General features: G+C 42.1%; 1 protein-coding gene across 2 annotated transcripts in view; it reads left to right on the top strand.

Moving 5' to 3' along the window:
* The window catches only part of P130cas (Serine_rich_CAS and FAT-like_CAS_C domain-containing protein p130CAS), an 83785-nt gene that overhangs the window by 54911 nt on the left and 14280 nt on the right, over positions 1–14594 (top strand). For both annotated transcript variants that reach the window (XM_076779846.1, XM_076779845.1), the window contains one exon: positions 1715–1864. In XM_076779846.1, the coding sequence (XP_076635961.1) occupies positions 1715–1864 (150 nt within the window). The remainder of the gene's footprint in view (positions 1–1714; positions 1865–14594) is intronic.

Here is a 14594-nt window from a genome sequence, read left to right as displayed (position 1 = left end):
GAAAGTCCTTAACGCACCTTTGCCAAAATTTTAATTACATCGCCTAGCTTAAAGCACTTTTGGTCAGAAAACATTTGACTTCAAAAAGACTTGTCTCGTTTAACAGGGTCTTCTAGTAGCCGGGAAGACAAGCATCCTTTCACAAAATACTACGAGTCTTTTCAATACGAGAGATTTGCTCACTTCATACAGGGTGTTCGGCCACCCCAAGTCTCACGTTTCCACCCTCGAGAAGTTTCGCCGTTTGAGAAACATCGTGTACCGGTGCAAAGCTCATCGGCCGCTATTTGATAGCGAAACCTTCCCCACGGTCTGCCCGAAACTCTGCCCAGAAAGTTTTCACGATTGCCCTGGTTGCAGTATCTCGATGATCCCAACGACCACGTCCATATGCCCCGGCTGTGTCGGTTCTATTAACGTCCGATGGAGTTTATCAACCATGCTGGACGAGAAACACGCGAGCTGACGTTGTAGACCCGGTCGGTGCATTATTTATGCAGCTCGACGCGATGCGCTCGGCTCATCCGCGACGAAAGAGAGACTCGACTCCGTTGTTCTCTCCTCCTCAAGACATGACACGGCATTATTATCGCGGAAATGGGACGCGCGGCTGCACCGTTACAGCCTCGGCGATCTAAGATCTTCATCTGCGGCCACCAATACGCGCGGGAGTGCTCCAACGATGCCGCGGAAACGAGAACTGTGACCCGCCTGAATTGTTTCCGCGTTCGACATCTCGAAAGATTTCTGTCTCTGGGTCTACGACCGCCGACAACCTCGTTACAGGGCTTATCTATGGTTTTCACGAGCTGTCCTCCGTCAAAGGACCCCTTTTCTTCCACACGAAGACACTGGTTAACAGAAGTCAGTTCTCCTCGGGAAAAATTCTCGGAGCACTACACCATCAAGCTGTAAAGTAGTTGACCTAGTAATTGATCAGTTCCAAACAGGAATGAGCCTGCATAATACGAGTAGTTAGATCGAGAGTTTAGATCATAGTATTGCCTACTGAAAATGGAGGTATAGGTTGATCCTAGTACTTTCAGCGCGATCGACAGTCGCCTTAGCACAGATGGGGGCACATCATTGACTTGGAATCGATTTGTCTCGCACGTCTGCACGAAAATTAACGGCGAATGCGCCCGCGCGACGTAAGGGGTGTGCTAACGGATACGATCGAACGCGTGAGGCTGCTCTCCTTTCTGCGTGCTCGCGAGTGAATAGAATTCGTAATGGAAGCCGGGTTTGTCCCGGCGCATTGTCGTTTTCGGCCTCCTACGCCGCGCCAAATGAACACTTTTGTACAGCTAGGTACACAGACCCACCGTCTGCTCGGTGTTTCGAAAATTAACGCTTGTTCCTCGTGCTAGATACGAGGTCTCGCCTGTTTGGAAATTTCTAACGCCTCGAACTTGCCAAGGTTCTTACCGATCATCGACATTTATGGGGATATTCTGGGGTGTTATAGTCTATATTTTATTCTTTATTTTCGTCTTAGTGTGGCCTCTAGAACACCCTAACAATATAGTTCCTAACAGTATTAACCTAATATGAATACACCCTTAGAAAAAGAGACCGAATGATATTATCGACGATACCAAACGGAATAAAGAAGAAAGCTCAGAAGTTAAATGAAGCGCAGAGGTTGCCCTAAGGTTAATGCGTTATTCTTCGTCCTTATTACGCTATTACTATTGATATTTCTTCTGTTCAGGGCATCTGTCCAGGAAATCGATTGAAACTTCTGGTCGGCCAATATGATACGGGGGGTTGTTTGGTTGGCAGTAGGGCTGACCTAACCATTTCTGAAGACGGTATACAGAGGCATGGAAAACGGCGTAGCTGGCACGTTCAACCGAACAGGGTGAGTTATTTGCGAAACGATCCTATTATTAAATTCATGGGACGCAGAATGGTTCTGCGAAGTTTACAGATCTTATGAGAACTTTCGTGCAACCACGCTTATTACACGAAAGTATTGCTTATTTATCTTGATACTCTATGCTTCAAGACTAATAAATAATATCGGGAAAATGAGATTTTAGGGATCCGTCTATGAAATCGCCGAATGCTCGTTTTAATGGTTCATCTAACTCGGTCGTTTCGGTTCGAGGATATTGCGGTGTCGAGCCATTGTCCCCGGAGGACGCATTTTATTGGCAATGTACGCAGCTGCCTTCTCGAATTAATTTATACGCGATTTGAAAAGACGTAGAAATTCATCGAGTCCACCCCAACTCCGCAGCATATCTCATCGATCGACTTTATGCGCGATATGCGGTACAGAGTCACAATGGCGTCCTCGGTGGCAGCGGTTCCATTGTGTTTGCCATAAACCCCCGTTGCACCCTCGGTTATGGAGGCCCTTGCCCACGTAGAAACGGGATCTGTCAAAATCAGCTGACTACCAATTCGTTTGTCAGACTCCTCTTGGCTACTGCCGGGTGTCTGCCATTGGCATCGTTTAGCATCTGTCAGCCACGACAATATAGCGAAACGAATAACCGCGAACTGATCGATTGGCCTTGTCCAAACTCAAATCATATTTAAACAAGCAAGAACTGATATTTTTTAGTCCAGGGACAGTTGGCCAGGTGCTCACCTTATCCACGAGTTTCTAAATCATAGAAATTAGTTTGTCTCTAACTTTTGGAATCCCATACTTGGCTAGCACAAAATTAGACTATTTCCAATGTTTAAATACCATTTGGAACGCGGATGCAGTCGACAGGAAGAATCTGAGCCAACAGATTTATTGAGAATTATTCGAATAACAAGAATCTGATAGAAACGAAAAGAAAGAAGTGGTGGGAGGGGTGAAAGGACGGGACGGAGAGAGGAAGATCGATTCGCGAGTCTGTTCCTCGAGATATCTTCTTGTTCCTCTCTGGGTAAGGTTGCGGTTTTTGCGCGGGACACGATCTCTCCGAGGATCCGGAGGAACACGTCGCACATGCGGGCATGTGCGTCGACAGAAATACGACTGCTGTCGGCGTAGGGTCAACGGGCGTTACGCGGAACGAACTTCCTCGAAATTGCCTCGTCACGACGGAATTGCACGGATTCAGGTGCGCGCAGGTGCCACGGGTCGCGCCGCGAAATGGACCTAGCGGTATTTTTCTCAGTTTTATTCCCCTCCTCTGCTCCTTCTCAGCTCTTCAAACTAAACCCGTTTAACTCCAATGCACATTAATTATTTTACAAAATTTTATAAGCGATATTTTCTCTCTTGCAAGCGTCAAAGTGTTAGTTTTTCGAGAGCTGTAGGGGGGTCTGGGATGGCGGCTGTCGTCTGAGACGGTCGGAACGACGCGTATCAAAAGGTCCGCGTAGAAATAGAATCTACGGACCCTTTGGTTGTTCGTTTTTTCGCGGTAGCATACCGTTGTACCCTCGGAACGATTTACGAGAAGCCGATCCTACAGGATACCCTACATGGAGCTTCCCTTGTCTCGCTCACTGCGCAAAGACCACCGGTGTCCTTATATGTCCGTAAGTCCAGACAATATCCACTCTCCGACGCCACTTCTGCCTCCTCTTTCTTTCATTTCTCTTTCCCTCTCGTTCGCCTCTCGCGCGCCTTTCCAAGTGAGCGGATCGGTGTTCGATTCGACGCTCAATTTCGTGTAAATACGGCAAAATCAATTCTCCTGCACCCCGACGGTAGCCTCCTGGGAACTTCCGTATTTTTAAAATACACCTGACGTCCCGCGCAATGGCCACGCATGTGCACAGTGCTCTGGAAACCAGTAATTTCTGGCCAAAAATAACAACGACATTCTAGGGACTTTTTTATCTACACAGGGTGTTCAGCCACCCCAGGGAAAAATTTTAACGAGGGATTCTAGAGGCCAAAATAAGACGAAAATCAAGAATACCAATTTGTTGATGGAAGCTTCGTTAAAAAGTTATTAACGTTTAAAGTTCTGGCAGTTTTGAATTTTTTTCTCGAAAATGCGCAAGATTTCGGGGGTATGTCTAATGACCAAAAATGATTGCAATTGACCCCTGTAACTGAAAGTAATTTTTTCAAAACGATTTGAAACTTTTTTCCCGTCGAAAAATTTCACACCTTCTCGAATTTTTTTTCTAGAAACTGGGTAGGATTTCGGGGGTATGTATAATGATAAAAAATGATTGTAATTGACCCCTGTAACTAAATATAATTTTTTTAATACGATTTGAAATTTTTTAATTTAATTGTTAATAACTTTTAAACGAAGCCTCCATCAAGAAATTACTATTCTTGATTTTCGTCTTATTTTAGCCTCTAGAATCTTCCATTAAAATTTTCCCCATCACCGAACACCCTGTATAAGATATTTAGAAAATAATTTATTAACAATAGTGACGCGTGGGTTGAATTTTCATCGTGGCTTAAATGGCCGACTACTAGCACGTTTACCCTCGACAAAATTACGAGATAGACAAAGGATGTTTGAAGATACTTAACAGAAGCGCGAGAGAAACAAACGAAGTAAAAAGGAGTCCGCTAGAAAGAAAGAAAGTCGTAAAATGGAGGTCGAAAATAAGAGACAGGAAGATTTTCAGACGGTGATAAAGGAAGGGACATGAAGAGTTTCTTAGAAGGAAGGAAGTCAATAAAGATAGATATAGAAAAGAAGAGAGAAAGTGAGAGATGGAGTCGGAGCGAAGCCTGACCATGGATATGTACACGTGATGAAACGCGTCCGCCCTTCTTTGAGTTAAACCGCCCTGCACATACCATTGAGATGACTCCAGGGACCCCACTTTGTGTTCCCCACGCGCTCGTACGTGTGCGGGTGTTTCTCCAAGCGCGATCACCGCGCAACATCAAAAGTAACTCGCGACGACAGAGAATACCAGTCGAGAACAAACAAATTTTTAAAAGATACTCTTACCCAACCATTTCACGATAAATAATCATTTGCACCGAGCATTATCGATGTCTACAAATTACTAGCACGTGTCAAAGTACCCTAGGTATTTTGTTATTCGCCTATCGATACGTGGGTTAGGATTTCGAGACATGCTTAGTTCGAAACGAATTTTTCTATGGGCTAAAATTTCAGCTACTGAAATGTTTCGAGCACCCAGGACAGCTGTAACATCGTGCCCGGTCGAGTATAACGATGGAGACGCAAGAAGAGAAACAGGAGTACTCACGACGTAGGCGAAAGTGGCTTCGTGCTCCGGCGACGTTAAATAGAATAACCAGATCGTGGCTGGTTCGGCTCCCTCGGTCAGTTACAACCAGTAACGTACGCTAACTTTGCGCATTAAATTCACTTTCGAACAACAACGCGTCTCCTGGCGTTATTTCATAAACGAACTCATTACGACCACTGAAAGTAGACGAAATTGCAGGTTTACGGGTCAACGACCCCTCCTCGAGTCGATGCAAACCGTTAAACGTCCCAAGAAATACCATTTACAGTATACAATTTCCAGAATGTTCTCGTCAGTGCAAACTGTCGGTTCGGTGACGTTAGAATGTTGGGCGGCCGAAGTGCGTGTAATCGGAACTCCTGTTCTCGTACGTCATAATTATCCACCCTTTTGTTCCTGTTGGAGGTGAAAAAAGAAAGAATTCATCGAGAAATTTCCATGTTCCCCGAGGGGGAATCGGTTTGGGGGCCTGGGAGATGGACGCGTCCGCTCGGCGGAAGTGTCGCGACGTACGACCGAGATTCTTCCCTCCATTAACGAAGGATGCTGCGTGCAAACGGATCCATCGCCCGGGGTGACGAGATTTTAAAACCGTCACTGCCCTAGGCGGACTCCGAGCGCGAGAAGTTGCAACTGCCGTTGCACTGGCTGAAAATGGCATGGAAAAAGGAACAGAGAGAGGAAAATCCGTAGACAGGAGGAAAGACGACGGGTTGGGGGGGAGGAGAAAAAGAGGAGAAGGAGACGGGAGTCGTCTAAGCGTGGGCCGAGGTCTTTAACGGGCCAGTATCAATGAACTGCGAAACTTGTTCGCGTGGGATTATCTACTCTCTGGATAGTAGCGCGATCTTCGACGCCCGTGTACGGATCGTAATGAATCGAGTCGTGTTGCTCGAACGCGCCAGCCGAGGAAAAATGGAATTTTACCGGGAATCGAGTTTGACGGTCGTTGGGCCGACCTGTTCCAAGTTCTCGAGGAAAAGCGAGCCGAGATTTACTCGATTCGAATGTCCGGGGCCCAGAGCTCTCGAGCTACTAGATTTTATCGGTTATACGGATGATAAACACCGTCGCTATTCAATTTCTACCGCTTCTCGAACATTACCGACGGCGTCACGCGTTGCTGGTCGCGTTTTTACCGACTGCGGTTTCTAGGTCTCTTCCAACTTTGCCTGAACAAAAAAAGTTATATTGTTAAAGCTGTAGAAGCATGAGATATCAGACTATAACTATTTTTAATCCCCTAATGCACGATTTAATTCCAAATAATTTAGTAATACTCTTTCCAAAGATAAGGTATACAGGGTGTTCAGCCACCCCAGGGAAAAATTTTAACGAGGGATTCTAGAGACCAAAATAAGATGAAAATCAAGAATACTAATTTGTCGATGAAGGCTTCGTTAAAAAGTTATTAACGTTTAAAGTTTCACCCTTACTGAATTTTTTTCTCGAAAATGCGCAGGATTTCGGGGGTATGTCTATTCACCAAAAATGATTATAATTAACCCCCGTAGCCGAAAATAATTTTTCCAGAACGATTTGAAATTTTTCAATTTAATTGTTAATAACTTTTTAACGAAGCCTCCATCGACAAATTGGCATTCTTGATTTTCGTCTTATTTTGGCCTCTAGAATTTTTTTACTTACTTGAAAATATTCAATATAACAATATAAAATAAATACGTTAAATGTTCCTGTGAAAGAAAAAATCGTGAATTAGGCTGATACACTTTTGTCATTTGTTTGTACGAATGCATTCATGAATTTAAATGAATATTTAAAGTCTCCAGTTTGTAACGAAATGTGCATTTATCACAAGAGGGGAAAGTTGCACTTATCGTAAAAGCTACCTGTTACGTTGCATACGTTCTCATTAATCTGTGTCTGGTCTGCGCTTTTAAATATGCAAACTGACGTAATGACTCGAGATAGCAGGATACGCGATCGGTGCACGTTCGAGAGACTTTACCCGCAACCGATCCTACGCATTTCCGTAACAAACTCACCCACGTATACGAAAGTCTCTTGAACTTTTACGAACGAGTGCTGGAAACGTGGAAATCCTAAAACGATCGGGAAAAGTTGTTAGTTGTTTTGCGGAACTGCGCACTTAGTACGTACAGTGAGGAAACTTCAAAACAGGAAAAAGGTGTGTGGTATTGAAAGCTCAATTTGTCTTTAAAAACATATATTTTTTTAGTAATAATTTAACAATAAGCAAACATACAATGCAAAGAACAAAGAGAGTCTCTTTTCCCCGAGTCAATATAAAGTTAACACCCTTGCTTTTATGTATATACTTATGTGGTGTTGCTTCCCATGCTCGTCACCAGAGGGCTCGCGTTCTCACAAGCGCTCGACCAACCCTTCCGTTGCTATATATACTCCTCGATCGGCCATTAAATCGCCCGGAGCCAAAGGCTGTTATATTATGAGAATACCATTTAAGGATCAATCATACTTAAGAGAATATACCGAATACGTGTAATAATATTTTTCTCTACATGGATAATGAAAATTTGTTAAAAAAGTCCTCGGAATCCCCTATACGTATAATTCCAACGATTATTGCCTGGTAAATGGACTCGACAAAGTGTATAAACGGCGGGAAAAATGATAAATAAGCGCAAAGATAATGAAAATCGATCGTGTAGCGGGTGTCCTCGAGTTCGAAGGAAGGATCATCGTGATCCTCGTTTGAGATAAGAAGTTTACGAAGTAGCTCTCCACTATGGATGATTTTTGCTGCTGGCAGAGCACAATAATTACCGCGAAAATATGGCGTACGCTGTTTATGATGAAGCGGCCTTCCTTCCTATCGATCGCCGGGGAAAATGATTAAACCGCGGTAGGAGATGGGGAATTTTTCACGGGGTTGGAATACCACGAACGTGAAAGCTACGAACGATGGATGCTCTTTTATTACATCGTTATTCTTATCGTTGATAGGCGATTAAGGTAATTGCACCAGTAGTCAACAGTACGTCGGTAATGGACAGTTTTCTGAGAAAACGTAAAAATGGTCATTATTGGCGGAGTTGCTTCTAACAAAATACAGTCTGTGCGTGACAGAAAGTCGATAGTATGCGCTTAGCGTTATACAGTGCGTATCAAAATTATATTCTCAACAATATTTCGAAACTTCCATGGTTTTCCATCGATCAAAGTATTTAAAAAATTACCAATTATTGCATCTTAAGGTGGTTCTTAATTTTCAACTTTCGATTTCTTATTATCGCCTAATTTTTAGCTTTTGGAAGGTATTTCGGAACTTTATCACTTTTTATACGAAGCTTTTTAATGCGAAATTACAGCTCGAAAGTTTTTGTTATTCCTTTGTCGTCGTTTGTGGAAAACCCCAACTAATTTACACTTTACGAGATCCAAATTAGTAAAGCGTCCGACTACCGGTAATACCATTTTTTTACGGAGCAAGAAATACATAGTTGGGAAGTTTCGAACCTAAAGTATGGCGGAGGAAGTTCGTAAGAAGCTGACGTTAGCATACTCGTGATTTTCCCTTGCATTTAGATTCGGAAAGCGTGCAAGTTAGATGCGGTTAGATACGCTGCAAAAAACTTCTTAAGTAACATAAACCCAGCTGTTGCTAACGTATACGCCAGTGTTGCCAGCAAAATAGTATTACCATATGGGACGTTTGTCATGCTCCAGAGAAAGTACCACTTTACTTTCTAAGCAATATTCTCCGGTGAAAAAGATTTTCATATTCGTCTTATTCAGAACTTTCTAAATATCTGCTGATTTCTAATTGCAAAAATTATAATTCAAGCCATTCTCTTCATAAACATTCATGTGTGAAATCCATCAACAAATTGATATTCTTGATTTTCGTCTTATTTTGGCTTCTAGAATCCCCCATTAAAATTTTTCTTGTGCAGAATATTATACGGTTCGGGTCTGGCACTGAACGTGTTAAAATAGAAACAAAAATGCAAATTTATATTTATTTTCAGGAACAGTATATTAATTCTAATAAATATCTCTGAAAATAGATATTTTCTATTTCTAGATGGGGTTTAATACTTACGCGATTGATATATTTCTTACCAGTAATTCTTACAATTCAGGATTTTTAACCATTTTATGTAATCGTGCAGGCAATGTTGGATTGTCAATAATTATATATATTCATGGTATTAAAAATAATCTTGGTATTTCGGTTTTTACAAAGGTTATAAAGGCATTACCAGTATTTATTTGTCGTGAATTGCACGAACGTTTTCGTTTAAGTGGCTATCGAATAGCGTTTGTGTTGTAGGGTTAATCTTCCAGAACCGATGCTAGAAACTCGGCATTATCCTTGTCCCTGTTCGAGGGGTAATCCCGGAAAAGTGTGTCACTGTCGCGTTTTAGCAAACGGCATTGTTCGATGAACGTTGTGTAGCTGTCCTACGTCGAAACGTGTTCCTCGTCTTACTTAAATTCACCAGCCCTGTATCATCCCCCGCAACCGTATCGCCGGCAAACAGACAAACAAGTGTCACTCGTGCCCTAAACAATGGCCGCATATTCCGCTCACGGGAGTATAGAAAAATCCTTATCACTCCCTGAGACAGACCGAAGGTCCTGGCTGCGCAGGAGGTGGAGAGCCTCCTTTCGCGTTTCCATGGAGACCGTCTTTCTATCTCCTCTGTTTCTCTTATCCTACCCCCTAACCCCTCCTACCCTCTCTACTCATGCACCCCCTACATTTCTCTCTCTCTTCTTCCATTCTATTTAACCCCCTCCTCTCTCTCTCTCTCTCTCTCGACCATGGGGTAGTACGCCTTTCACAGTCAGCGCCGCGACGCTGGTATCGACCGACGTTCCCCTCCCCTTCGCGCTCGTGCCAGCCCAACCATCCACCCCCTTTTTCGCTTCGAAGCCAGCCTCGTACTGCCTCCCCCACCTCACCCCTACTACGCGCTCACTACTATAGTACTATTCGATTCATACCTGGGAAAGAACGTGATAGTGGAATCGCGTGCTGCTTTAATTCACTGAAACCAACCAGCATTATGTCGCGGCTGCTTTCATCTTTTTGACACCGCCCCTACCCTTTTCTGTCCTGCGTATCCGGCAATCAACCGCCAGTGCTCGCGCCTAGAAATTCTTGATTACCCGGTGTAAACGGGACCTAAGTAACTGGACATACTCGAATCAGTCTAATCGCGTGGTTTACCTTATTGTAACAGACCACGCCATCACTGTTACGGCTCAGACAGAGGGGGTAGAAGATTCCTCGACGATAGCCTAATTGGGTGATCTCTTTAGAGACACTAGCACACGTTTATAGTATAGTTAATGAAATTAAATTTCATTTTAAAACTAGATCTTTTCACTAAAAGAATCAACCCTTAAGTAGCTCGATTCAAGTTTTCAATTTATCCTAACACAAATTGGATTTAGAAAATATATAAAATTTGAATTATTACAATTTTATAATTTTGTAACGTTTACTTAGTTTATTTTAGTAGCTGATAGTAAACGAGTCTGACGCTGCATAAAAAATGCAAAGTTTAATCGTAAGTTAGGTCTTTTCCCTAAGTTTCGTTTCGCGTAAATCTTTCATACAATAGTCGCAAAGATAAAATTCTTTTTCACTCTCCGCGAGTTCCCTTTTATTCCGATTTTCTCGTAATAATCCACTTCCAACCTATCGGTTTAAGAGATTCTATAAATCGGATCGGTGAAGTATTATCTCTTTAAAAGAGGAAACGTTTGAGAAGATAAAGTTTCTTCTCTTTTTTCGGGCCATCAGCGACGACCGAGTTCTCTTCTTTTGGTGTTGTTATATTTTCTGATAGATAGTTTCTTTTAGATATTTCAGGGTATTTTCAGTATGTTTCTGTGACATCAAGGCTATAGGTGATTCTACATTTGTATAAATAGATCTTGTACTGCAAAAGTCGTTTGCTACTTCTCTCGAGTACTTTCTGCATCATTGAAAGCTCTTTCGTTCCTCAGAAAACTTTCGATTAATCGTATCGATCACCTTTGTTTAACAATTACGAGCTATTTCCCTTTTGCCGAAGGCGACGTTTTCAAATTAGGTTTTTATCCACGTTTCAGCCAAGGTATTTGACCTTATCGGATCTCATAACAGGTTTGTTGTTTAAGAAAAACTGGTTGACAAGTAACAGCTATATCAGTAGACGCCTACGCGCGTATTGGAAACGCTATCCTTGGATAATGCGTTCGGTTTGCGTTGTTTTTGCAAACGACAACGTCAAGTTTGCAGAACCGTGTGCATGTTCGAGTTTCGCGCCGTGAAAAAGAACCCGATATAATTAAAGGCTGGCTAGCGGTTAATTAACAAGCGACGACCAGTATCTGTGACATCGGTGTCGACTTACAATCTATGAAAGAGCAAACACACGGAAAGTGGCGAGAGCCACCCGATGAAAATATGAATAGCTGGCTGCGGTAATTATACAGGATGAAATAACGTTTCTGCGTCTAAGATACGAAAAGAGAGACGCGAAAATTCGATTAACGTCTCGATAGTCACAAATCTTGCATGTGATCATTACTATACAGGGTGGCCTAATAATTTATGCGAATGGTGGTATCGAAAGTATCAAAAAAGCGTTCTTAATTTTTGTGTGGGTGGAGTGGAGATTTCAAGATCCAATTGTTCTGCTCATTTAAAACAAAGGACTCGAAATGTATTCTAGTAAGTCTAAGCTAAAAATAACTTTATTTTAAGTTGCACTTTAAAGTTGATAAATATCCACTGCACGAAAAATGGAACGATGTTCATTTTGAGAATCGGTGCTGTATGCGTTCGCGCACGCATATGGAAAGGTCATGAAACTCTGGTTGGGGTAGGACCGTGTCTCCTGGGCTCATCATTTATCGGGGCGGATCAACGACATCGTCGGATTAGCAACTCCCCGGTGACATATACACGAGTCCTCGCGGCGGCAGCCATGGCACACGAAAGGCACGAGGCTTTTCAAGCTCTATTGTGCGCGCCTGTTCCTCGTGCAAACGCAGACTGGGGGGCCTCGAGTGCCACTTTATCTATTTGCATGTTCAATTTCGTTCTTTGATGCGCCGATATGTGTTGCCCCGGGCGCAACAACGAGTATCGTTCTCGAGAGAATGTTTCAACTCCCGTTTGTACACCGAGGCGTTGGAGAGATTGCCAACTCAAGGAGAGGACACCAACTGACCGACTTTGATTTCAATGTACTTTTGCAGAACGAGCAGTGATTCCTTTTGGTGCATGGGAAATATTAGCTGTAGATAGTCAACAGTTTTTAAGACATAAATAATTCAAGTGGGGCAATTAGCTCTGTACTGACGAAGCTTTCTTCTGCATCGAAACTAAACACTAAACACAAAGAATTTCTCTAAAATCGTAAGGACATAAACCATTTCCAGCAACTGCGCTCGCGACGTTTCAATTAAAACTTGGCTATTAATTAAAGAACAGCCTGTGATAAATCCTTGTTAATAAGACGATAAAGACGGATGCATTCAGCATGCAGTGTGCACGCGACAGAAGCGTTCAGGCTCACTTGCAAATTCGATCATGTCTGCCCGCTCGATTCTGTGACTCAGAACCTCGACCAATCTGATTACGACCGGTTTACATGGGGCTGAAAGGAGGCCTCCAATGGGATTTCTTCTTCTACGGGGGATGCGCGCGAACAAAACTGACGCGTGCAGAACGAGATTATCTTTGATTCTTAGGAGCCGTGAATCCGGAGGAGCTAATTCACGAACCGAATTAGGTGACGGGATCGAGGAACAGGGGGCTTGTACGGGAAGATCGATGTTAGGGGATGTAAATTAAAGCTTGAACTTAAAGACGATTACAGCTAAATAAATTACACCCCTTTTTTTTATTCTTATCGACGGAAGATACTTTCGAATAATATACAGGGTGTTCGACCATCCATGGGAAAAATTCTAATGGGGGATTCTGGAGGTCAAAATAAGGCGAAAATCAAGAATATCAATTTGTTGATGGAGGCTTCGTTAAAAACTTATTAACGTTTACAATTTCCGCCAGTTCCGAATTTTTTTCTAGGAAATGGGTGGGATTTCGGGGGTATGTCTAATGACCAAAAATAATTGGAATAGACGCCTCCACGCGAACATATTTTTTTTGAAGCGAATCGATAACTTTTAATTTTCTCAAAAATGTCAAACCTATTCCAATTTATTTCTCGTAAGGGGGTGGGATTTTGGGGGTATGTCTAATGACCAAAAATGATTGGAATAGCCGCCTGCACACGAACATATTTTTTTTAAATCGATTCGATAACTTTTAATTTTGTCAAAAATGTCAAACCTATTCCAATTTATTTCTCGTAAGGGGGTGGGATTTTGGGGGTATCTCTAATGACCAAAAATGATTGCTATAGCCGCCTGCACACGAAAATATTTTTTTTAAAACGATTCCATAACTTTTAATTTTGCCAAAAATGTCAAACCTATTCCAATTTATTTCTCGAAAAGGGGTGGGATTTCGGGGGTATGTCTAATAACCAAAAATGATTGCCATAGCCGCCTGCATACGAACATATTTTTTTTAAAACGGTTCCATAACTTTTAATTTTCTCAAAAATGTCATACCTATTCCAATTTATTTCTCGAAAGGGGGTGGGATTTCGGGGGTATGTCTAATGACCAAAAATGATTGGAATAGACGCCTGCACACGATTATATTTTTTTTGAAGCGATTCGATAAATTTTAATTTTCTCAAAAATGTCATACATATTCCAATTTATTTTTCGAAAGGGGGTGGGATTTCAGTGGTATGTCTGATGACCAAAAATGATTGGAATAGACGCCTCCACGCGAACATATTTTTTTTGAAGCGAATCGATAACTTTTAATTTTGCCAAAAATGTCAAACCTATTCCAATTTATTTCTCGGAAAGGGGTAGGATTTCGGGGGTATGTCTAATGACCAAAAATGATTGCCATAGCCGCCTGCACACGAACATATTTTTTTTAAAACGATTCCATAACTTTTAATTTTCTCAAAAATGTCATACCTATTCCAATTTATTTCTCGAAAGGGGGTGGGATTTCAGTGGTATGTCTGATGACCAAAAATGATTGGAATAGACGCCTCCACGCGAACATATTTTTTTTAAAACGATTCCATAACTTTTAATTTTGCCAAAAATGTCAAACCTATTCCAATTTATTTCTCGGAAAGGGGTAGGATTTCGGGGGTATGTCTAATGACCAAAAATGATTGCCATAGCCGCCTGCACACGAACATATTTTTTTTAAAACGATTCCATAACTTTTAATTTTCTCAAAAATGTCATACCTATTCCAATTTATTTCTCGAAAGGGGGTGGGATTTCAGTGGTATGTCTGATGACCAAAAATGATTGGAATAGACGCCTCCACGCGAACATATTTTTTTTAAAACGATTCCATAACTTTTAATTTTGCCAAAAATGTCAAACCT

Source organism: Colletes latitarsis, chromosome 12, assembly GCF_051014445.1.
Source record: "Colletes latitarsis isolate SP2378_abdomen chromosome 12, iyColLati1, whole genome shotgun sequence".
Taxonomy (NCBI): Eukaryota; Metazoa; Arthropoda; class Insecta; order Hymenoptera; family Colletidae; genus Colletes; species Colletes latitarsis.
The sequence above is the reverse complement of the archived record's forward strand: the minus strand, read 5'-3'. Positions and strand labels throughout refer to the sequence as shown.